The sequence below is a fragment of the Nicotiana tabacum genome, chromosome 11 (genome assembly GCF_000715075.1).
Source record: "Nicotiana tabacum cultivar K326 chromosome 11, ASM71507v2, whole genome shotgun sequence".
Classification (NCBI taxonomy): Eukaryota; Viridiplantae; Streptophyta; class Magnoliopsida; order Solanales; family Solanaceae; genus Nicotiana; species Nicotiana tabacum.
The window spans coordinates 53,817,071-53,844,360 of record NC_134090.1 but is presented as its reverse complement, the minus strand read 5'-3'; the positions used below and the strand labels follow the sequence as shown (position 1 = coordinate 53,844,360).

Genomic DNA, 27,290 nt, shown 5'->3' with positions numbered 1-27,290 from the left:
ATCTGCGAAAGAACAGAGTAGTAATTCAATTAGCATTGAGGAACCAAACCGCACGATAGGAAAGAATAAATGTGAAGTTTTCCAAACTCTGTAGCCTCTAGGGGATAAATATAGGTGTCTCTGTACCGATCCCTCAGACTCTACTAAGCTTGTTTATAAACTGTGAGACCCATGTAACCTAGAGCTCTAATACCAACTTGTCACGACCCAGATTTCCCACCCTCGGGAGTCATGATGGCGCCTACTAATGAGATCTAGGCAAGCCAATCCTTAACTTCTTACTTCATTATCAAATTACTTCCTTTTAACAAATATAAGGCGATAATAGGAAAAACTGTGAAACTTTAAATAATTAAGCGGAAGATAACAATTAAACATCTGAAATCTGTGTCTATTACAATTACTTAAGTCTCAACCACCCAAAACCTGGTGTCATAGTGTCATAGACTGTCTAAGAGATTACTACATATAAAGTCTGAAGAAAATGACAATACACTATTTCTGAATAAAAGGAAAAGGAAACAGAAAATAGTAATAGAGGAGACGTCAGGGCCTGCGGACGCTTGCAGGTCTACCTTGGATCTCTATGTGGACTGAAGGTAGCCTCCACACTATGGTCCAAAAGCTATTATAGGATTTGCACATAGTGCAGAGTGTAGTATCAGCACAACCGACCCCATGTGCTGGTAAGTGTTTAGCCTAACCTCGGCGTAGTAGTGTCGAGACTAGGACCAGACTACCGAATAAACCTGTGTAGTGATATAATATACAACAGAAAGTAAAGCAGAATAAACAAATAAGGTGGGAAGGGGAAACGTGCTTCGGGGAAAACAGGTAAAACAGAATATCAAGAGAACTATAAAGGAATCAAAACCCAACCACTAACAAGAATAAGGAAAACAAATGCAGATTTCACTTTCTTTTCACATCTTGTTGCATGCGTGCAACCCGATCCCATTTCCATTATCTCATGGCAGGCATGCCACCCGCTCCCATTTCATTTATCTCGTGGCAGGCGTGCCACCCTCTCCCATTTCATTTATCTCATGGCAGGCGTGCCACCCGCTCCCATTTCATTTATCTCGTGGTACGCGTACCACCCGCTCCCATTTCATTATATCTCGTGGTAAGCGTACCACTCGCTCCCATTTTATTATATCTTGTGGTAGGCGTACTACCCGCTCCTATTTCATTATATCTTGTGGTAGGCGAATCACCCGCTCCCATTTACAAGACAACAATAATCACAAGGAATCCCGGCAAGGGAACAAGAGTAATATAACAACTTCCTGGCAAGGGAACAATGATATTTCAACATCCCGGCAAGGGAACAATACTATCAAAACAAACATCCCAGCAAGGGATCATTAATATTAAACAAACATCCCGGCAAGGGAACAATGGTGATAATAACATATGAAGCCCAATAAACCTCAACGGAGTCATAACAGTTATAATACAAGACTCACAGGCATGCTTGACACCAACGTATAGATACTCGTCACCATGCTTATACGTCGTACTCCACAATTAACATGTAGCAAATAAGACACAAATCTTAATCCCTCAAGCTAAGGTTAGACCAAACACTTACCTCGATGCCACGAACATAATTCACGATTCAACTATGCTTTACCCCTTGATTCCACCACCAATTCGCTCGTATCTAGTCACAAGTTACTTAATTACGTCAATAAAGGCTAAGAGAATCAATTCGAATGCATGAAAATGAATTTTCCAAAGTTTTATCCAAAAAGTCAAAAATTGCCCCCGGGCCCACACTGTCAAAACCTGAGGTTCGAACCAAAACCCGATTACCCATTCCCCCACGAACTCAAATATATAATTTATTTTGAAATCGGACCTCAAGTAGAGGTCCAAACCCCTAATTTTTGAAAATCCTAGGTTCTACCCAAAACACCCAATTTCCCCAATGAAAATCATTGATTTTGAGTTGAAATCATGTTAAAAGATGAGTGAAGAAAATGAGTTAGAAATCACTTACCAATATTTTGGAGAAGAAAGGTTATTTGAAAAATCACCTCTTATGTTTTTGGGGTTTTAAAAAATGAAAAATAACTGAAAATCCCGTCTTAATATACTACTTTCAGCTGCCCTGTGCGGACCGCACAAAATCAACTACGGCCGCACAGCTCCCATGTGGACTGCAGTGACATGCTTTAATATTTTGGTCATCACTTTCTCTACATATGTCCAAATTGTGATTTTTTTAACTTCTAGAAACTAGACACGAAAGGCTACAACTTTCGATTTTGAATTACCTTAAAACTCCTTATAGATCAAAATATATAGGCTTCCGAAGTCAGACCAGTGAAATGTTCTTTACCGTGGACCGCACAGAATCTAGTGCGGTTGCAAAGCCCTCACCGCGGTCCGCACAAAATCTAGTGCGGTCGCACAAGTCCCTCCACGGCAGCATTCCTCTTTGTGCGGACCGCACTGGTTTGTTCAGAGGTCTTCCACTTCTCTGAACCTACAACAGTTATGTTTTTAAGCCTAAGACATCCCGGAACCTACCCGAAACTTACCCGAGCCCTCAGAACTCCAAACCAAGTGTGCATACTAACTCAAAAACATCATATGGACCTACTCGTGCGATCACATCATCAAAATAACATGTAAAATCATGAATTAAACCTCAAGACTCAACATTTTCATCAAGAACTCTCAAAGTTCATAACTCTTCAACCGGAAGTCCAACTCACGTCAAATAAAATCCGTTTTTCACCAAATTTTACAGTTATCTTTCAATTACTATAACAAGTTTGTACCAGGCTCCAGAACCAAAATACAGGCCCGATAACAATGGTTTCAAACATTAATTCTTTTCTTTATTTATTAGATAATTCAGTAAAATAATTTCTTTCAAAATTTGATTTCTAAGTCTTGGGACCTCGGAATTCATTTCCGGGCATACGACCAAGTCCCATATTTTACTGCGGACCTCCCGGGATCGTCGGAATACGGATTCGGGTCTGTTTACTCAAAATATTGACCAAAGTCAACCATAATCAAATTTTAACTCTAGAATTTCTATTTCTCTTATTTTCACATAGAAGGCTTTTCGGATATAAGTTCGGACCATGCACGCAAATCAAGGTGGGGTAAAAGGGAGGTTTTTAGGCCTTGGAACATTGAATGCACTTGCAACACAAGTGATGACCTTTTGGGTCATCACATCGTGTTTGTATAATGTTCTGGAATTATAGCATATATGTAGGATTTGAATAAGTGTAATCTTATCCCTTTCTCAATCTTATCACATTCTTCCTTTATTATTCCATAGTTACTAGAACTTCTTAATTCTGACTTAATGCCACATCACTCCATATTTCCCCCTTTAGGAGAGTACTAAGATTTAGTGCTATGATGATCTACGTATAGATGTTTTATCTCTTCATTTTTGGCATCTTCTCACATTATCGATGACCCTTACTCGCCTTGCGGTAATCCTTCTGGACCAAGGATAACAAATTTCCTTACTCGCGAGGATGTAACTGGCACATATAGTCCCTTAAGCTTAACTTTGTTTACCTTTCTTGCTTTAGGAAAATGTCTTCCTGAATGAACTTTAAAGGTTATTCTTCTTTCATCCATTCTATTATCACCGGAACACAATCTCTAAAATTCTCATGATGCCGACTATTATCAAATTACTCAGTCCCTAATTCATGTTTAGTTTATTTTATTCACCAGCCAATACTGGTTCCTATTACTCTGGGGTTTAATTTTTCCTTCTGGTAGTCGCGTTGGAGTCACAAACTTATTTCTTGAAATGAGGATATGACTTCATAGCCTATACTCTTTTGTTGTCTCAAGGCCTATCACCTCTTGTCTTTTCCTTTACTTGACTATAGATTCTGTAGTATTGTCATCTTTTTTATATACCTTTGTCATCCATGAATCACATCTTACTCATAATGCTTCATTAACTCCCTTCTCATTTCCAACTAACATTTATATCTATTACTTTATTTCGAAAACTCAAGCAAGACATTATTTTGCTCTTAGCTCCCCTTGCTTCACCTACTAGCTCTTCGGGTTGCCTAACATTCTTTCTCTACTAAGGATGGGACCCATACTAAGGTAACATTTATCCCTTCGAGGATTCCAGTGCCTGTCTTAAAAAAAATTGAACATTCTAGTATTCATATCTAGTTGTATCATGCTAGAGTGCACCATATATTTGTCTCACAAGGAGAATTATTACCACGTTTGTAATATCCTTTGAAAATATCAGCTAACACTAACAATCCATCCAATATTTTGGGTCACTCTAACTCCAGTCGGATTTTGATATCCGTTCTTCTCTTATACTACTTATGTTAGCTCCCATAGGGCATAACTGAGATGGGGGTGCCCAATTGTACATACCTCTGTTATTGTTGAAGGTAAGTCAAAATGCTTATATTTCTCTGCTTGAATTGTAAATATTATTAATCTTCACTAACTGGGTACCTCGTACCTTTCTTCACCTTGCTTCTTTTACTTATTGAAACTTGTATCTTCCTTCTGAATCGCTCATTGCTTTTCACCATATGGGTGGATAGATATTCTTCCCTTAAGGCTCCTCATCAAGAAGCTTACACGTCTTAGTACACATATGTTCTGCTGAAAACCTTACATTTTACTCATCATAATCATGATGCAAAATTGAGTTCCTCTAACTCAACTCTTCCACAACTATATCTCTTACCAACCGTCTTTCTGGATGTAGGCATCGTCATATTATGAATAAGATAGAGTTTAGGAAATTGAATTCTTACAACTGAGCTCTACCACACGATCTAGAGTAAGAAGAAAGAGTGACAGTCCTAAATGCCCTGTAGCCTCCTAATAATAAGTGTGGTGCACGACATACCCATAAACAAGACTCTACTAGACATGGCTTGTAGACTCCCAAGGACAGAACTCCTCTGAGACCACTTTTGTCACGACCCAAACCGATGGGCCGTGACGGGCACCCAGTACCTTCTTTAACTGAGTACCAAAATAACATATCTTTCCTATTGTACTTTCATTGGAAAATAGGCCAAATGGGCCTTCATGGGCTAACTAGAATAACCATAGAGGAATACTCAATATAAGACAACCCACCCTGATATAAAAACTTATACATGTGATATACGGGTCTATAAGGCTAACATGATTATTTGTAAACTCAAAACGTAGGTCGGCAAAGACATACAAGCATTCGTATACATGACATCTGTCTACAAGCCTCTAAGAGTACATACTTGACCTAAAGGTCAGGACAGGACCCCGCCATACCAAACAATACATGTCTAAATCATACTGACCAAACAAGCTACTTTGGAGCAAATGGAGCGCACCAACATCTTCCGCTGAGCTGATAGCCTACTTGGAGGACTCTCGACCTATCTATCAGGACCTGCGGGCATGAAACGCAGCGTGCCCAGGCAAAAGGGACGTCAGTACGAATAATGTACCGAGTATGTAAGCCACATAAATAAGTACATAAAAGACATGGAAGAAATATAGAGTAAATAACTCAACCAGTAAGTATGGATAACTATGTAAATCATGAAATTCTTATGGTGTCATGCATATGCATATGAATCCATGTCGTGTATAGGTACATGTGTTCATAACATCATCAAGCCTCTGAGGGCATCCCGTCATATCATATCGGCCACTGTGGGCAAAATCATCAATGTATACCAACTGATCAGGTGGTGGTGCATATATAACGCCGTAACCTTTTTCCATATCTCATATACATAAAATATACATATATATACGCATATATAACACCATCTGGTCATGGGTCAATATGCATGTATAAATGCATGAAATCCATATGAAATACTTTAATAAGATTTTCTCGGAATGCCATAAAAATCAATTTCGGATAAACTTTATCAAATACGTATTTTTCTGAGACCCATGAACAGAAGATATAATAATAATTCACATGGAGAATCAAGAATATAGACACCCCTAATATTTCTATGAATAGAGTCATTTATAGAAATTGTGCATTTGCTGCTCGTTTTATTTGTATTATTTGGATCATGCCAAAAAGAAAGAAGGGATATCTTTAACATACCTGAGCCGATTCTCTTGACAATCCCTCTAGAACACGTCAAATGCGATAAAACACGTAACAACAGGATCAATGTAGGGGAAAATCCGTATGATATTCTTAAGAAAGATTGCACCATACACCCTTAGAATCGCAAATTCCCGTTGTATCTTCACTTGCATTCTTGGACGTATTATTTTGCTTCTGGTTTATATATGTCATTCAATAGTATGCTTAATCTAATGTGTCTTATCCATGGAAGAATACATAATTCTTTCAAACTTGATCGAGAAGACAAGTGACAAAAAGTCTTCAAATAGGCAAAGTGGGGAAATAACGTGACAGCATGGTCATTTTAATATTGTTATGGACTTGGTTTTTGATTGCAAGATTCTAAATTTGATTTGGCTGAATCCTTAACGTTGGTAGAGTCCTTCAGATGCATATATTCATGCATACAATCTTCCATTATTGGAAAATGCATTTATTTACAATAGTTGGTCCAACAAATTCATGTTTGATTTATTGTGTGTCACCTCCTCCTTTAGGATTGATTAGTTGGCAATTTGTTGTCACACTTATATATCCCCACATGTATAGTTGTCCCCTCATAATTATCCAATAAATTTTACATAAATATTTATCCACAAATCCAATAATTAACCAATTACTCGCATAATTAAGAATTATCTCAATTTACTTAAAGTACTACTTACTTTTAATATACTTTATACACCTTACTATCATGGTCATGTGGTACCTTGTATGATACTAGTCCATAAATACCGGGTATTTTAGCTCGGGCCGTATTTTATCCCAAAATGTCAAACTTCGGCGAAAATTCATTTTCTCCAATTTGCCTTCTCTCTCACCTTCACGAATTTACTCATCACTTGTTTGCAATATATTAATGATTATAATCTCCAAAATAATCTCATTCCCGAACTTACGTCGATTAACTTACGACGAAACTTTAACATATGAAAATACGGGATGTAACATCTCATTTTCCGAGCTTCTATCAATTTACTTATGGAGTACCTTTACGTATGAAAATATGGGGTGTAACAATGTTCTTGATGAGGACCTTCAAAATTTATGGCGAAGACCCATGAAAGTTTGCGCAAAGACCCTTAAAAGCTCGTGGTCAAGATTTTTAAAAATCCACAGTGGAGGCCTTTAAAATTTTGTGGTGGAGATCTTTAATAGCACGCGATGAAAATTTTAAAAATTTGCGGCGAAGCCCATAAAATTTCGTGATGAAGACCTTAAAAATTTGCGGCGAAGCCCATAAAAGTCCGTAATGAAGACCTTAAAAATTTGCGGCGATGCCCATAAAAGTCTGCGATGAAGATATTTAAAAATTCGTGGCGAAGATCCTTAAAAGTTCGCGATGAATCCTTAAAAGCTGGTGGTCAAGATCTTTAAAAGTTCACAGCGAAAACCTTTAAAATTTTGCGGCAAATACTTTAAAAGCACGCGATGAAGACCTTTAAAAATTAGTGACGAAGACCTTTTAAAAGCTCGCGATGAAGACCTTAAAATTTATGGCGAAACCTATTAAAAGTTCGCGCGAAGATCCTTAAAATCTCGTGGTCAAGATCTTAAAAGTTGCGACAAATACCTTTAAAATTTGCGGGGAAGACCCATAAAAATTCGCGCGAAGATCCTTAAAATCTCATGGTAGAAATCTTTAAAAGTCGGCAGTGAGGACCCTTTTAAAAGTTCGCCCCGAGCACCTTTAAAAGTTCAAGACGAGCACCTTTAAAAGTTCGAAACATATGCCTTTTAAAATTTCGGAACGAAAACCTTAACAATCTGAATGCCTTTAAAAGTTCGAGACAAACACCTTTAAAAGTTTGTTACAAAAACCTTTAAAACTTTGAATACCTTTAAAAGTTCGCAACAAAAACCTTTAAATTTGAATGCCTTTAAAAGTTCGAGACGAACACCTTTAAAAGTTCGCAACGAAAACCTTTAGAAAAAGTCCGACACATGCATCTCTTTTTTTTCAGGGTAGTGAGCGGATATAAAGACCAACAAACTTGAAGATTATGAAAACATAGCGAATTCCCAGACTTTGCTACAAATATTGTCATCATTTCAGTGAAGACACCATTTTACCATAGCAGCTTGCCCCTTTAAATCAAATGAGATTCAAAGCTTAATAGAAGAATGGTATCTCAACTTGATTCTCAAATGTTGATTGAATGAATTACATTCCATCGCACTTCATTCGAACGATGATTGGGGCACTTTGTATATTTTGAACTCATGCGACTGAACTCAAAATGAAACTCTAAGCTGCCTACGTACCCCGGTGAAGAGGATCAAGTCATACCGTAGTTCAGAATGGGTGATTTTTTTTATTTATATTTTTTTTATGTCGTAACTTTTTCCTAGGCCGCCTCTTTCGAAGTTTTCAACCTAGTGGACTCTTTTTTTTTGGTAGGGGCCATACATAATTTAAACTCATGTGGGCCAGGAGTGTAGCAACATACAGTTTAGGCTCATGCATCAAGGTGCGTTGCAACTTCAAGGATAATACTTCTTTAAAAACTTGCCATTGATAGGGCTACTTCTCATGCCATCTGTATCAACCAACTTGTAAGCCCCACTTGAGTAAGCTTCTTGTACGACATATTGCCCATCCCATTTTGAAGTGAACTTCCATACAGGTTTATGGGAAGTAATTATGCGTCTTCATATGGCAAGGATTTGATCTCCTACTTGAAAGGATCTCGGGAGAACTCTTTTATTGAAGGCGCGAGATAATCGAGCTTGATAACATTCAAGACTCTGTTGAGCTTCCAACCTCTTCTCATCAAGAGCCTCCAACTCTGCTAATCGAAGTCGAGCATTTTTTTCATCAGTGATCCCTTCTTGAATAGCCAGTCGTAATGAAGGTATTTGATGCTCAAGTGGCAAGACGGCTTCGACTCCATAAACGAGTGAATAAGGAGTCGTTTGTGTTGGCGTGCAGTGAGTCGTCCTATATGCCCATATAGCTTCTTCCATATGGTCATTCCAATCTCGTTTGGATTTGGAGATGACTTTCTTTAACAAGTTGCATAGAGTCTTGTTGAATGCCTCAGCTAGACCATTGACGGCAGCATTGTACATCGATGAGTTACGTTACTTGAAGCAAAAGAGATCACAAATCTTGTTCGTCATCCTATTATCGAATGGATTTCCATTATCCATTATTATGTAATGAGGAATGCCAAAGCGATAAATAATGTTTACTCGAATTAAACTTGCAACATTTTCCTCTTTACTTCCTTAAGAGCAACAGGTTCAGCCCATTTTGAGAAGTAGTCAGTTGCAGCCAAGATGTATAGTGCCCACCATAGGACTTTAGCAGTGGTCCAACAACATCCAATCCCCAAGCGTCAAACGGCCAGGATGCAACAGTCGGGTGCAACACTTTAGGAGGTTGATGAATAAAATTCGCATGGAATTGACAAGCCTTGCATCTTCGAGCATAATCCAAGCAATATTTTACCTTCGTTGGCCAATAATATCTCATCCTTTTTATATGAAAGGGGAGTTTTGGTCCAGACTGGTGTGACCCACATACCCTAGAATGCGCTTCTTGCAAAGCTTGGAGTGATTCATCTTCCCTTAAGCATCGCAAGAGTACTCTCTCGAATGATCTTCTATATAGGGTATCTTTGTAGTAAAGGAAGCGAGGTGCACGACGACGGATTTCAGTTTTTCTCCGCTGATTTTCTGGAAGTATCCCATAGCACAAGTAGTTGATAATGGGTTGTCTCCATTCTTCTTTCTCTACTTCAGAAACAGTGACAAGATGCTTGAGTTCATTTTCTTCACCTTCATCCTCATTTGGCAGCGATACTACCCTTTTTTGGCAGACAGTAACTTGCGCTTACTCAGGCAGGGTTAAAGATGAAGCTAGGGCAGCTAAAGCATCTGCCTTCTTATTTTCTTTCCTTAGCACATGCTAAATAGTCACATCACCGAGCCACCCCATTAACTTTTTAACGTAATCATGATATGGGCGTATTTCAGGCTTCTTGACCTCGTAACTACCTAAAAGTTGATTGACCACTAACTGAGAGTCACCAAAGACTTGCAATTGCAACCGCTTCATTTTGACAGCCATTTCGAGCCCAAGTATTAGTGCTTGATACTCAGCAACGTTGTTAGAGCAGAGTTGTGTCAATGTAAAAGAGTAGGGCAGAACTTCACCTTGAGAAGTGACAAATACTACACCAGCACCAGCTCCTCCGCGATGTGCAGCACCATCAAAGTACATCTTCCATGGAGGCTGAACTTCGATGACCATGGCGTCCTCATCAGGTAGTTCGTCAGTTAGCTCCCAATCATCAGGTATAGGGTGATCTGCCAAGAAGTCCGCTAATGCTTGTCCTTTTATAGCCTTTTGAGGGATGTACACGATTTCAAATTGTTGAAACTGGAGGTACCACCTTGCTAGTCAATCACTAAGGATAGGTTTGGACATCACGAACTTAATGGGATTTGCTCTAGAAACCAAACGAACGATATGGGCTTGAAAGTAGTGCTTCAAATTTTGGATTGAGAAGACTAGTGCCAAACATAACTTCTCAATTGGCGAATAATTCAGCTCATTTGGTGTCATCATCCTGCTCAAGTAGTAAAGAGAGTTTTCTTTCCCTTCACTATTTTCTTGGGCCAATAGTGCTCCATCAGACCTTTCTTGTGCCATAATGTATAGTATCAATGGATTTCTAGGTATAGGAGCTGCTAAAACTGGAGGCTTCATCAAGTAGGATTTAATGGTCGCGAAGGCATTACTGCACACTAAGTTCGATATGAATCTCTTAAGGTATGCTAACTTTCCCTGCAGACTTTTCAATTCGTGAATGTCTCAAGGCTCAGGAATTTTCAAGATTGCATCTACTCTGGCTTGATCAATTTCAATCCCCCCATGTCAAACAATGAAACCAAGGAACTTTCCGGAAGTAACTCCAAAAGCGCATTTCAATGGATTCATCCCAAGTTGGTACCTCCGGAGCAACTCAAACACCATTCTCAAGTCTTTCAAGTGGTAGCCCTTCTCTCTTAATTTTACCACCAAGTCGTCAACATAGCATTCAACATTCTTGTAGAGAAGATTGCCAAAAATATTCTACATAGCCCTTTGGTAAGTAGCACCAGCATTTTTTAAGCCAAACGACATTACCTTGTAGCAATAAATACCCTTGGGGTACGGAATGCAGTAAGCTCTTCATCTTTTGGCGCCATGCAAATTTGGTTATAGCCTGATGAACCGTCCATAAATGGCATTGCCTCGTACCTTGTAGTAGCATCGATCATCAATTCTAGAATGGGAAGCGGGAACTCATCTTTTGGACACGCATTGTTAAGATCCCTAAAGTCAACGCACACTCGAATCTGGCCATTTTTCATCCTTACAGGGACAATACTTGAAACCCATGTTGGGTATTTAACTTCACGAATAAAGCCAGCTTCGATGCGTTTATTAACTTCAATTTCAATCAAGGGAACCAAGTCCGGCCTAAAATGCCTTTGAGCTTGTTTAACAAGGCGAGCACCATTTTTGACTGCAAGGTGATGGACTGCTACTTTCGGGTCCAAGCCAGGCATCTCTTTATAATTCCAAGCAAGTACATCCTTGAACTTCTTGAGCAACTCAATATAAGTTCTCTCTTCATCTGCTTCTAATAAAGCACTTAGGTAGGTGGGTCTTGGTTCTTTATCGGTGCCAAGGTTAACTTCTTTTAAGGCATCAACTGTCGTCTTCACTCCTTCTTTAAGTTCAGGTGGAGCATCTTTTGCATCTTCATCTTCTTGAGGGTCCCCATCATTGAAAAATATGTGATAACATGGCGAAACATCCTTCATTTCTGCATTATCTTCCATTGAAGATGGAATGCCATTCTCGACTTGTACAGTAACATGATACGAAGAACCCACACTTTCTTAATCTTTGTCACGTTCCTTAGTGTAGACCACAGTATATGGCTTTACCTTCAGTACTTCTTTACATCAAACCACAAGTTTTATTTGTCGCCTCATTCTAGAAGGAACCAAACTTTGGAAATCCTTAGAGATCTCCTGGATTTTGGGTGAAGCGGGTGTTCTTATGGTTTGAAAATTTCTCCGGAACTTGTTCCCCTTTTTTAATGGACCCAATCTTTCAAACACGGAGGTCCTCACAGGCAATTTCCAAGTTGATCAAAGATAGAAAGCTTGTTAGAAGCGACCGATTCATCGTCTACAGTGATATAATTGTTGCTCGCCCTTCTTATGGAAATGCGCATTGGTAACAGTTGCTTGTATCCCAAACCTTCACGTGGTTACCTCATTGCAGCTTCTGATGGGAGCTTCCCTAACTTTGACGGCTCATTGGGATTGTATCCAGCTTTCGCAAATAGCTTGTAAGCGTTAGAATCAAAACCTTTGTATGTTCGTTTTGTAGGGAGTGCCACATTTTGCAAAGTTTGGGCTACAAACCCTGCAAGCGGCTTCGATGGCAACTTTACTGCCTCAATTCGTTTTACCAGAAGAGTTAACTCCTTTAGTGTGTTGGTTTGGAGGTTAGATGATTTTCCCTCGTCTTTCTTCCTTTTAGGGACATATTGGAGCTTAGGACTTACTTTCTTTCCATAAGATGCAATATCCCTTCTATAAGATTTATTCACGTCGGTTTGTACCTCCTCAGTAACAGCTCTGACTTTACCGATAGTCACCTCAGCTCTTTTAGTTATGGGCTCGTCATTCTTGCATTTCATGCCATCATCACTTTTTATCTCTTTCACAATGCGGTTCTTCAAGTAGAACTTTGCATCGGCGAAGTGTGACTTTGCCTCGGTGAATGGCTCATCATCAGCAACTATTTTTTTCTTAACTTCACCCTCGTAGTATTTTAAACACTGATGGTAGGTAGATGGAACTACTTTATTCTCATGTATCCAAGGCTTCCCAAGCAAAACATTGTATGAAGTTTTCACATCGATCACATGCAGCCATGCACTTGATTGCATATCTTCAATAGTGATTCCTGGCCTGATCGTGCCTATGGCTCTTTGCCCTCCTTGGTTGAATCCTTGGATCATCACACGACTTTCTGAGAGTTCGTTCATGGGAATACTAAGTTCTCTCACAGTGTGGATTGGCAAAATGTTCACTGAGGATCCTCCATCAACCAAAATTCGATTTACCCTTTCATCGCGCATATAGCCAACCAGGTACAATGGGCGGTTATGAGAAGTGTCACCTAGCAGAAGATCGTCATTTGTGAATATGACTTTTTCCTCACAAGAATTAACTTCTTGAGGAGTGGACTCGATGAGATTTTCCGGAGATGGTTCCAATGGTAGGTCATCACTCTTTTCTTCCCCTTTGTCAGCATGGCAACAAGAGGCATCGATACCCTCATGGGAAATCTTCGTGCGGAACCAACTTGGTAAAAATTCCTCCAAGCTCACTAGATTTCGTGGCTTTTGAGAATGGTGCATCTCCACTTTTGCTTTCTTCAAATGCCTAACTGGATTCTTTTTTATTGGTCTTTTTACCATCATCTTTCTTGTTGGTTGTTCTATTGATTCTTTTCATGGGCTCCTTTTGTGGTGCCTATGATGAGTCAGCAACGTCCAACCTTCATCATCATTATGTTGATCGTCTTCAACTTTGTTGTTCACCAGTAATTCTTCATTTTTGATTCCTTTTAAACTGCATAACTCATCTAGACTGAATGAGCCAGAGGTGATAGAGACTTGGTTTGCGCTTGCTTTCTCATCTTCAAGCACAATCTTCTTTTTACGGGCCAAGTCCATAACTTTGTCCTTGAAGACAAAGCACTTCTCCAGAGGGTGGCTTACAAGTCGGTGATAGTTGCAGTAATTTGGGTCATTCGTTTTCCCAGCTTTATTTGGTCGCTTCATCTCCGAAAGCTCAATGAGATTTAACTCATGAGTTCTTCGAAAATGGCTAGCACATCAGAATCCAGGAATGGGTACTCTTTCTCCTGCATTTCTTTTAGAGTCAACTTTCCACTTGGCTTATCTTGAAAGGAAGTGGATTTCATACTCTTCTTTTTGCTCACCTTCGTCATGAACTTCATAGGTGACATGTTGACATTCATATCTTCTTTGCTTTCAGACTTGGGTACGAACTTGCCCCACTTCTTGACTTCTTGCTTGTCATTCCCTTTGCGAGGTTCATAGATGGGCAGCCTTTTATTTCCAGCGGAGGCCATGCTCAATTCCATGTCATGGGTACGAGTTGCAAGTTCTTCAAATGTGCCAGGCTTGATACCTTGCAAGATGTAGCGCAATCCCCAATGCATGTCTTGGATGCACATCTCTATGACTGAAGCTTTACAAAGCCTGTCTTTACAGTTGAGGCTTACATTCCTCCAATGATTGATAAAGTCGATAACTGGTTTCCCCTTTCTTTGACGAGTATTTGTAAGTTCTATCATACTCACAGTACGTCTCGTACTATAAAAGCTATTGAGGAACTCTTGCTCAAGTTGATCCCAGCTATCGATAGATCCAGCCTCGAGGCCCGTGTACCAGTCAAAAGCATTTCCTTTTAGCGAGCGGATAAACTGCTTGATGAGGTAATCTCCATAAGTCCCAGTATTGTTGCATGTCTCCATAAAGTGTGCAACATGTTGCTTTGGGATACCTTTACCATCAAACTGTTGAAACTTTGGAGGTTGATAGCCAGTAGACATCTTCAATATATCAACCCTTGCAGTGTACGGCTTTGCATATGTAAGGGAGGATTTGGCAGCAACTTCATATTTGTTCTTAATGGTTCCTTCAATGAACTCCTTCAGTTGATCGATTGGAATTATCCCTTCAGATGAGACAGGGATAGCCTTAGTGGATGTTGCTTGTCTTGGGGGAGAGTCACTCTCTAGAACTTCTGGGAGCTTGCCGAGTGCATGAGTGGATTCTTCTTCCATCAAGATTCCCACCTTATTTGTTAGCTTGTCAATTCTAGCCTCTGGATTTTGCATGAATTTGGTCAAGCCAGCAATTGCTTCCGTCAAGTTTGCCAACTGCTCCTCCACAAATGAAGTGTTTGTCACCATGGCTTGCATGATTGTCGTGGACTACGGGGAGTAGCATGGATTTTTACACAGATTGATCCTTGATTGGCTCACGCTATGTGGTGTAAGTGGAGAGGATCCATCACTTGAAGCATCATTATCTTCCTTCATAGTAGAGTGCTTGGATCTGGAGAGGTCAAGCAGAGCAAGAGTTTTCTTGATCTTTCCAGCAACTTCGCGTCCTCCTTCAGGTGCGTTTGTGGAAGATCTTGCTCCTTTTGAGGCTGAAGATCCGAAAACAGGTGTTGATACGGACGACACTTGGGGTGCTTGTTGTCCTAAAGAGCTCACTTTGCTCCTCGTAACTGGTCCGAAGCTTCTAAACGTAACATCGAGGATGCTTTCCACATCAGCATAGAACCTGGAGTTAGCAGCCTTGGTGAAGTTGAACCGCAGTTGATTCTCCTTGAAGTCATTTCAATGTTCTTGGACTTTGGTGATTAAAAAGTTGAGATGAGAGGTAGAGATTGTCCCACTGTGCGTACCAGAATTTGTAGACAATAAACTGCGTCGAGAAAATAAAATCACGATCAAAAAATATCGTAACAATCGTAGTATTTTATTTCGAATATTTGAGTGTTACAATCTCCATGAATCCTCTGATTCCACTTTTCCCCAGTAAATAAAAGAGCTTATGAGCTTGATCTTGAATTTTATTTTATTTTAATCCAAGTGCTTGAGGCCTGATCTTGATCTTGTCGTATTTTTAATTCAAGGGCTTGCAGCTTGTTCTTGAATCTTCGTCTTGATCTTTTAATCCTTAGAACACCTGAATGCTTGTAGCTTTTAGAGAAATCTACAACGTTTGATCCACGAGCTCCCTCTTGCTTCTTGTTATAACTTCCGGTGTCTTTTCTGAGTTATGAAGACCCCTATTTATAGTTGTGGGATGAAAGAGTTATGACCAATCAAATTAAAGTGTGACAAGGCCGCATTTGATTGGTCGAAACATGTCACTTGCACACGTGGCGCGATTTCATTGGCCCTTTAATTTGACTTGGCATGCCTTGTCATTTTGACACGTGGCACAATCCTATTGGCTTTTCCGTTTGACTTGGCGCGCCATGTCATTTGACACGTGGCGCCAAACTGGGCCTCTAGGAAGATGACATCTTGGGCTTAATGAAGTGGGCTCATCACTATAGCCCAATTAATGGGTTAGCCCAATGGATTAAGGCTTATTTATTTAACCCATATATATTGGACTTATATAATTAATTCAATTATATTAGCCCATAATATTTTAGTTGGACTAGAATATCTTGAATTTAAAATACAATCTAAATTATTTTATGGATTTAAATTCAATAAATTTTGCATGCCTACGCCATGTATCAAATATGGGAGACACTTCAGTTGATTTCAAGCAACTTGTAACAGTGACATAACAATTATGTACAAATTTGTAAAATCTCAGTCATGAAAATTTAACTTCGGGCCAATTTTAGGCCCACAAATGCTCGTAAATGATCCACTGTGGTCCATGAGGTCAACTATCTCATGTGGAAAATGTCATATCAGTTAAGCAAGGTTTTGAGTTCAAACTAGTAATGTTCTACTGGCAATAGCTTGGCCTTTTGCACTTTGCTGGAGTAAGATTATTTATAGGTTTAACTAATAAAATTGTCACTGTAATTTTAATCCATTTTAATAGGTAACCTGCCTTATTTCAGATAATTAATCTCAAATTTTATGAATAATTCTTAAATTAGTTACTTGAAGTTATCTTTTAGTTGACCTAATAATGTAAAAAGAGATGCATTTACAGTGTGTGGAAGTTAATCTTATTTATAAAGTAGTATTTTGTTGACCAAAGCCTTCACGAACTAAAAATACTGGTGTACAAAAAAGCCAGAAGTACTTTTTTAATACTAATAAACAACTTTATTTATTAAATAGGACTGTAGGAGAATAATAACATGTTTGGCCAAACTTCTTCAATTTTAGAAGCACTTTTTTTCCAAAAGAAATACTTTGGTTTCAAAGTTGAAGTGTTTGGCCAAGCTTTTGGGAGAAAAACAAGTGTTTTTGAGGAGAATCAGAAGTTGTTTTGGAGAAACAGAAAAAAGTAGTTTCTCTCCAAAAACACTTTTTCGAAAAGCACTTTTAAGAAAAATACACTTAGAAATAATTTTTAAAAGCTTGGTCAAACACTAATTGTTGTTTAGAAGTGTTTTTCAAATTAATTAGTCAAATACAAACTGTTTCTCACAAAAAGTACTTATGAAAAAAAGCACTTCTCAAAATAAGCTGATTTTTGCAGTTTGGCCAAACAGGCTGTAAGCGGGGGAGGAGTGGAAGGGACTACTCCTTGCTACTGACGTTGATGTCTAATATTTTAATTTTTTATTTATTTTGGCTACATCCTTTTTTTTCCCTTTGTTTTTAACAGTCGTAATTTAGTTATCTTTGAGCTCTGGAGGCAAGCTAAGGAAGCTTATGGGCTAGTCTGAATAAGAAAATGAAGTTTTTTTTTTTTGGTTTCTTATCCGGTGTTCGGTATTCGTATTGGGGCCCGACTAAATTCGGATTCGCGCCGGGAAGTCCCAAATGAAGTTAATCCATAGCCAAACCCATTGCACACTCTCTTTGATTATCCATGTTGGGAAATTGCGATTGGTCGGGTCCACCCATAAAAGATATTAATTAGCCCATTAACCCGTTAGCTAGTCCTTCTCCTGAAATACTATTTTAGCTTAAATAATGTAGTACTATAGGTATTGAAATAAGATATTTTTTACTAGACTAAAAACGACTAGAGTTAGATATTCTCTACATACATCTTATATAGGATATCTAGGATGTGGAGGTTGCTACAAATTCGCTTGCGGGAGAAATCCGTAAATCTCCTAATCAAGTATTACGCTTCAAATACTTCACTCCCTTTTTTCCGGGAGAGGTTCAGGGTTGGGAAAGAGAAGAAGAATGAAGAATTTGACGGAGTTTCAACTTTGACCATTAGGATACGAAGGCAACTATGATGGGAGTTAATTAACGGTTCGGTGCCACTGGTTATTCTAAATTTTATATTGATATACAACATATAATTGAGTTAGAAATAGAAAGAAAATTGTGAAACTATAACAGGGCGATCTATAAAAGAATTTACTAACCAAAATGTAGTAATAATAACGTAATGATATAATTCGAGTGACACAGAAAATCTTATGGAAATATTTGTAGTAGCGTATAACGTGTAAAGCTTTATAAAAGCCTTATGTAACTGACATTATTCATCGTATATCTTTATCATTAAAAATCGACTAATCTTATTACACAATAGTTCTTTGAAAAGGAACTTTAGAAATGAAGAAAAGGGGAAGAGGAAAAACGAGGAAGAAAGAAAGACAAAAACACATTCCTTCTTGTGTTTGGGTCAAGAAGAGTCCAGCTGAGCCCAGTTTTAAGTTTAAAGGCTATTATTTGAACCAAACTCATATCCAGGTTCGACAAGTATTCTTTCAAGGAATTTTTACCTAGCTATATTATATTAGAAATTTATTTATCAATATTTTCTATGTTTTGTAGTTTTTAATAAATATTTAAATTTTTCTTACAAATTGTATAGATTTCTCGTTGAAAGATTCTCATCTCATTATTAGTGTCTTCAATTAAGAGATTCAATTATATCCTTTCCTTTTTTCCCCTTTCCTCTTCTCTCTCCTTTTTTTCTACATCAAAATACCTTAATCTACACCCAGAATCTCAATCCTCTGTCCTCCACCATTGGTGACAGCTTTATATTATTAAATCATCAATTGCATCGTTCTTTTGTTGGGAGACCAGACACTACTGAAAATGAAAAAATATTCAGGGATTGTATGATAATTGTATCATAATTGTATTTGAATTGTATCAGATATATCAATGCGTCAAACATAATTGTATCATACTTATATCACAATTGTATCTAACTTGTAGATGGTACATTAATATCCAAACTAATACCTGATACAATACTAATAAATTAATATATGTAATTATCATATATTTGTGATATAAACTGTGAAATTCGTCATGAACTCACAACTACTCATTATTCAGATACAAATTTGATACAATCCCGAAAGTATTCTTACACAATTCTGATACAACTTAAAACCGATTCTAAACTTAAAATAATACAATATTGTATTATATTTGTATTAGCATTGTATCATATATTATTTTAGGTACAAATTGCGATACAATTATGATACAACTTTGATCTTCATCTTTTTCAAGTTTCAATTTAAAACATCCACCTAGAACCAAGTCTAAACTTAAATTATGGTACAATATTGTATTTTAATAGTAATAGTATTGTATCAGAATTGTCTGAGGTATTGACGCATCAAATACAACTCAGATACAATTATGATACATTTATCATACAATCGTAATACAATTCCGAAACTTCTTCTTCCTCGTGTTTCAATCAGAAATTTAACCTAAAACCAACTTTAAACTTAACGAATCTCCCTTAAAATTGTGATATAAACTCTAAAGGATATTTTCAATAACACCCAATCAAAAAAAAATCACAAATTCGTAAAATTTGAATATCTAATTCAAAGTTTCGAAGCTTTTTAATGGTATGTCAATGGCAGGCCTCTCCACCTATAATTTCAGAGATAATATTGATGGATTTGTCAATAGTTAAAGCTTTTAAATGGTTGTTGGTGGAATTGATTCAGAGAAATATATGATGCTACAATTTTAGAGAGATAATAGTTTGATTTGTATGAGGGAGAGAGAGAGAGAGATATTGGTTGATTTGTATGAAAGAGAGGTGATAGTTTTGGGTATCAGTGGGTTTCTTATGGTTGGTAAGTACAAAGACAGATGATGTTTTGTAATCCTTTGAAAAATTTCAAAGGAAGAGTATCTTAAATGTAGGGGGATTATGTGTAACTGATATCTAGTATTTAAGGTATGTTTTATTTTTTTCCTTTTTATGGTTTTGTATAAAATTAGTAAATATAGGTTTATAAAGTAATTAATAAGAAACCTAAATAAAGGTAGTAAATAGGTTTCTATTATAGTATAGCTAGATAAAAATCTCTTCTTTCAAATGCCTTTTGGTTCCCACTCGATGGTCGATATCCGCATTGAAGCCCGACTATATCCGGATTTGCGTTGGGCAGGGGCCCATTTGGGAGGTAACGCTCCCTACCAAGGATTTTTCCGTATCCAGGGCTCGAACTCGAGACCTCTGGTTAAGGGAGGAGCAGTCCCATCTATTGCACCGCATCTTTTGGTGGTATTCTTCCAAATACGAACATACTTAAACTATATCATCACTAGGGGTGTACATGGACCAGGTTGGTTCGTTTTTTATCAAAACCAAACCAAATCAACTATATCGGTTTGGATTGGTTCGGTCTTGTCGGGTTTTTCGGGTTTTTGGGTTTTCTGTTACTTATATATTATTTCAATCTTACTTTGTTAAGTTTTTGATAAGTAAATATCTATTTAGTAAAAATATAAAAAAATTGACAAACATATTATCGATTAAAATATTCTTATGGGAGAATTCTATTAGGAACACATAATAATTATTTTTTTAGTCGCATGACAATAATATTTCGTTGATATACATTTTCAGGTTAATCAGATTTAGTATTTAAACATAAAAATCAATATGATGCCTAAATATTAATAACCACTTCACATTCGAAAAAGATATAAGAATTTAATAGATCTTAATATATGATATGAATATGGAAGAAAAAAGAGATAGACGCATTTCAGTAATATTTGATAAGAAAGTGATCATACAACCCATTATTTAAGGTCAGTAAATATGGAGGACTTCATATTCTATTAAAATTTATAATATCCCACAAGAGAATCCCAAATATTTCTAGACATTTTATAAAGAAAATTCTATATAAAATCTTAAATATATATATATAAATTATATATTTATATGTCGGGTTGGTTCGGATTTTTTAAATTAATACCAAATCAAATCAAACCAAATCAAGTCGGATTTTTTAATCGATTTGGTTTGATTTTTCGGTTTGATGCGGTTTTTCAGTTCGGTTTGTACACCCCTAATCATCACAATTCACAACCCAAATATCTTGTATAAATTATACTTCTTTTGTTTAACTTGTTTATAATAGTGTTCAACTAGACACATATCTTAAAAAAATTAGTTTTGATTGTATTATACTATTGACAATAGGAAAAAAAAACGTTAAAGCAATGGTTAAAAAGTTAATTTGATTGAAAAAAGGTCATATCATCATAACTAAATTTCGACTAGCTTATCGAATTTTATCATTTAAAATTATAAGTTGCATAAAAACAAAATAACGTTCAGATTACTTTTGAGGCCTCCAAAAAATGAAAAATCACTCGGTAAATTAGGATAAAAGAGTAACAAATAACTAAATCATATCATGATTTGATGAATCACCTGCACACTTTTGTTTAATTTGTTTTTCCTCGTTTTTAAGTTTTACAAAGATTTGATTTAGGCTGAAAAAGAAGAGAATGGGATGAATGCTTTACGACCCAAAGTGTCAATATCTTCCTATTATGTACAGAGTACACTAGATCTTTTGTATGCTATTTGATGCAACGTAAAGTTGTTTAATATTGTTTTGAAAAGATAATCTACTATGAAAGGATTATACTTTGAATTTATATGAAAACATGACATATTTAAGACTTATTATCTTTTAAAATTACATATCAAAATAAAAGCTTGTCATATGATCAGAATTCAGAACTGAAGAGACAATTACGCTTTGTATCATCGGTCTTTGCGTGTCTATTATTTCATAACTCCCAATCGCTTGTTCGTGATTACTTTCATTATATTATAATTTAAAATGTAATACATTTTCGGGAAATGTTTGAAATATATTGCAGTGGTTCGAACTTAAGATATTAGAACGAAAAGACCTTTAATATCATAGCTCAAAAAAGGTAATGTTTGAGGAGCAGAAATTCTAGATTTTCACCCTTTTTTTTAAAATTAATTAAGAAGAAAACATCTCATTTTTCTCATGATATAAAGTTGATAAACAATCCATGTCATGCTTTTTAGTCCGTTAGAATTTTGTCTTGACTGTTGACTCATTACAGATCCAGTCTAAATGTACCCTCGCCCATGCCCAATTATAGTGATTATACTAAGGAATTTAAAAAAAACATATTCTTAAAAATAAAATAAAATATTCGCATTTAGTGTTTGCATAAATCTATATTAACATACTATTGTTACATGGATAAAATCAGACGAAAATGTAACCAATTAATTCTAGTTAAGTGTTAAAAAGATTATATATATACAATATAATTCATTCATTTATTTGTTGTAGTTTAAGTTCTGTGAATTTACTATAAAAAATAATTACACAATTATGCAAGTAAAAAATATTTGCAAGTAATTTTATCTAATTGATTAGTAATGTAGAATAAACGATAAATATCTTGTTATAACAACTTAAATTATACAAAAATCTCGTTACACTTTGCATAATAACTTATTGAATAATTGGGTTTTTAACGTAAACAGTGTTTTTTTAAAATATATTTGTCGGTGATGGCGGAAGATGAACTTGATTCCATTCAGAAAGCTGCTGTGGATTGTTACGTTTTATTTTGGAATTTCCAGATTTACGTCACCGACACCTCCCTTGCCCGAACCCGTCGGTTGCCTTAATTCGTGTGAGCCCAATCAACTAACATTGACTCTTTATTTATGTATAGTACTATTTATCATCTCTCTTTGTTAAGATAGTAACTATACACGCTCCAAGCTTAGCGGGTTTTCTGTACTATATTCCACCGGATCCCACCCTCACGTGTTCCTTACATTCTTCCTTGCGCGTGTAACATTAATTTGGATTGACTTATTTTAATTGTTTTTACGTGAAAATAATTTTTAAGCCATTTTGTATTATTTGCGTAGAGTAAAAATATTTTTAAGCACTTGTTTTTAAGCTAAATGACAAAAACAAGCCAAAGGTTAGAATTTTTAACTTATAGCTTAAAAGTCATTTAAAATAAGCTCATCCAAACGGACTCTTTGCTAGGAGAGTCAAAAAAACAAAAAGATTTTTACACCGTATGGCTACCTCGTAAAATAATAGGAGATAAAATATTATATATTTGTATATTTGGCTTAGCAATTATAATTATTTTTGACCGATCCCGTGAGTTGGACAATAAAAGTACAAGGTATATAGAGAGACATGTGAATGTGATCCTAGTAGTAAAATTAAATATTACAACTGAGAAATGTACATAAATGAACAACTTTTATGCTATTTAAGTTATTGAATAAGTTACAATGGAAAAACGCAGCAAACGTTACTGCCGTTGCATCATTTATTATAACAATGCCTTAATAAATTACACATTGCAATAAAGAAGAAATAACGTTGGACAGTGAAAATATTTTTTTTTCTTCACTTTCTAACTAAAAAACAATAGCCCATTAAGTAAATAGAGAAAAAGAATTGAAGTAAAAAATAAAAATAAAAAAAACTTTTAGCTCTTTTTACCCTCCTCACCACCTTCTTCCAAGTAAGTTTTCTTAATTCTGTCAGCTCTACTCAGCAGACAAATCAGAAGAAAACACGTGGCATAAATTGCATGAATTCTCCAACTAGTCTTAGGAGGCTGACGCAATACAGCCTTGTGAAACACCGTCATGTAATAATGCAGCCCAACAGCAAAGCCCACAAATGTCTGGGCCAGCCCAATCATCTTTGTAATCGGCCCAGTCTCAGTAGAGAATACTAAAACAAGGTACATCAATAGCATCAAGAGGTACAACACATAAGCAAGAGTTTGCAGGAGTTGTAGGCAAATGTAGGTGGACTGCGCAGTAGCGTAGAAAAACTTAAGTGGCTCCAAACCAGTGACCAAAGAAGAAAGGCAGAGAATAGAGAAGTAGATTGAGAGATAAACTTGGATGAAAATTAACAGTCTTTGGAGTGAAAAATAGGCTTTGATTCGGTTGAAAATGAGAGAAACAAGAATTAAAGGGATCAAAATGAATGCAAATGAAATTACAGAGGCAATTGTGGGTGCATATTTGTTACCTACAATGGGTTTGAAGTTTTTTGTCATTTCTTTGTTGGCTTTGTTGAGGTAAACTTGTGAGGTTTTTGAGATTCTTTCTAAATCTGGCAAAAGGGTTTCTTGAAATTTGGATGGTAAGTCTCTAAAACCAAGCAACAAGTCATCTTCATCATTTTCTAGCCAATAAAGCTGTGAATTCTTCTGTGTAGTTTCTTTCTTGGGATTTTTGTTTGTTGTAGATTGGTTCTTTGTTGTGTTTTTGTTGGATTTGGATTCACTTAGGTCTTTTGTGGTGGTTGCTTTGGTTGTTTTATTCTTGGGAAAAGAAGTGCTGATTTTGGATAGATCTGAGGATAACTTTTTGGTGGCAGAGGTAGTGGTTTTGGTTGAATTTGAGTACTTGGAAGAAGAAGTGGAATTGAGCTTTTTCAATTGGGATTTGAGTACAAGTTTCTCTTCTGGGATTGGTTTCATGAGTTTGGTTTTGTTCTTGGTTGAACCAGACACTGAATCAGATAAAGAAAGTTTGGTTTTTGCTAACTTGGTTTGGTTCTTGATTGAACTAGAAACTGAATCGGATAAAGAAAGTTTGGTTTTTGCTAGCTTGGTATGGTTCTTGATTGAACCAAAACTAGAGGAAGAAGAAGAAATCATGGCTAACTTTGTTTGGTTCTTGGAAGAGCTAGTGGTGGATTTGATGAGCTTGGTTTGGTTCTTGGAATTGGAAAGTGAGATTGAATTGGATTTCTTCTTGATTGATTGAGAAGAATCATCAATACTTGAACTGGATTTTTTCTTGATTGGTTGAAGAAAATCATCATCAATGTCTAACTCCAACATTCTTCTTATTCTTGTTGATGAAGCATTGTTGTGATCTTGAGTCTGAGCAGAAATGAATGAAGAATCTAATAAGACTAAAAGAAGACAAAGTACTAAAAGTACCTTAGAAAAGCTGCAACTAAGTGGAGCCATATGGTACTGAATTCTATGACTACTTTTTTTATGAGGCTAAGTTGAAGATTTAAAGCCTCAATTGGATCTGAAGTTCATAAAAGAAAGGTGGCAATAGATTTATAAGTCTAGTACTGTGTGTGTGAATGGTGATGGAAGCAAAGGAGACTTTAATGTCAAAGTAGAAGGAGATGAGATGAGTCACATGGAGCAACTAGACAGGCACACTATCCAAATACTACGCGGTTTTGCCTTTTTATTTATTTTTTTCTTTTTAAAAGAAATAGAAGAAAACGGTGATAGTCGGAGAACTAGAATTTAACACATGCAATGTCCAATGAGATTTGGACTTCAGCATCTTAATTTTTTTGGATAACATATTTAGAAACTAATTATAAACATATATAATACTGGAGTTTAATTTTAAAGAGTAATTTAAATTTAACGTATTGACAATATAAGAGTAGTTATATAATCAGTATCATAAAGTAATTATTAGTAAATGTCTATTGTTTTAATTATAATTTAGCAACAACAATAACCTGCTATGAATTCTCAAATAGCAATAGCGTCATTGTTAAAGTGAAAGGAACTCTTTTTTATATTTAGCATCATTGAGAGCTAATAGGAAATCATTACAATGAGTGTCACTGTAAGCTCATTGGCAATTCATTATTGGTTTGGCGACACAGATATCTATGTTAATAGGAGTATAATTTAGTCGGATATTGTAATTAGTTATTACTACAACTACTATAGTGCTAAGGATCTATTTAACGAAAATAAAATAAAATCTGAAAGCTTCACCGTCAATCCTTCCCTATCAGGTGCCCAAAAATGTCGTCGTCGTCATCATCACTGATGGAATGTGTTCGATAAAAAAAAAAGTACGAAACCTTATTTGTTAAACTAATTAAATAAGAAGATGGATGGTAAATCCTAATTAAAGATAATTAATTCTAGATCCAAAATAAATAATATGAATAAAAAAACAGAGCTGAGTATGAGTACCGACAGTGATTATGGTCAGACTTAATAGCACAAAGAAAGATGCATTAAGTAATATTAAATGGCAATAAAATGCAAATAAAGGAAAAAGATGAAGGTGTGGGATCATAGATCCTCTAATCTCTTTAGAGAGGAGTGTTTAGATATTTTCTAGAGAGAGAGAGGGGGGGGGGGGGAGCCCAAGTCCTCTCTTCCTATTTATAAGGGTATCCATAGAAAATCCTAAAAAAGTACAATTAGAGGGCTTTGAGGATTCCAAAGCAAACTAGTTGTTTCATCGCTGCCCGACCTCGGCCTGTCCGGCCTCGGCCTTATTGATGACGGTTCGACCTTGGCCTTATTGATGACTGCCCGACCTCAGCCTTATTGATGATCGTCCGACCTTGGCCTGCTCGACCTCGACCTTATTGATGACCGTCCGACCTCGGCCTGTTCGACCTCTGCCTTATGTCTTCACGTGCCGAATTTCTCTAATCTAATTTTGATCCATACATTTAGTCCCTCTGCTTATCGAGGTCGTTTCTTGGTCGATCTCGGTGAGCGGACTTCATTAATCGTAGTTCGAGAAATTCGGATGGGGAGGTCGACTAGTGTGGATCGCGGCTGAGGATGCCGATCTTTAGGTCAAAGTGGTATCCCCGCGGGCTAAACTTTAGCAGAGTTCGATCAGGGCCAATGACTCGAGTGATGAGTCGATCGAGAAGACGGTAGAGTTGGAGAAGGCCGTCGAGGCGAGGATGGCGGCTTTGGCAAGGATGGCGGCATCGGAGGGGGTCATTCGCGTCCTCGGACCTGGACGAGCGAGGAGGCCGAACGTGAATTCGGACGAGGTCGTCGAATAGGAATTCGGGCGAGGTTGCCAAATGTTGATTCGGGCGAGGAGACCGAATGTGAATTCGGACGAGGTCGCCGAATGTAAATTCGGGCGAAGTCGCCGAATGTTGATTAGGGCAAGGTCGCCGAATGTGAATTCGGGTGAGGCCACCGAATGTTGATTCGGATGAGGTCGTCGAATGTTCATTCGGGCGAGGTCGCCGAATGTCCATTCGGGCGAGGTCGCCGAATGTTCATTCGACCGAGGTTGCCGAATATAAATTTGGGTGAGGAGACCGAATGTGAATTTGGGCAAGGCCGCCAAATGTAGAT

At 36.9% G+C, this 27,290-nt stretch overlaps 1 protein-coding gene across 1 annotated transcript; it reads right to left on the bottom strand.

The window, feature by feature from the left end:
• Window positions 1–23,400: 23,400 nt before the first annotated feature.
• On the bottom strand, window positions 23,401–25,377 carry LOC107824917 (uncharacterized). Its single transcript, XM_016651727.2, has one exon. It carries the CDS (start codon window positions 25,155–25,157, stop codon window positions 23,649–23,651), a length of 1,509 nt encoding a protein of 502 aa, XP_016507213.1. The 5' UTR covers window positions 25,158–25,377; the 3' UTR covers window positions 23,401–23,648.
• Between the last annotated feature and the right edge of the window lie 1,913 nt (window positions 25,378–27,290).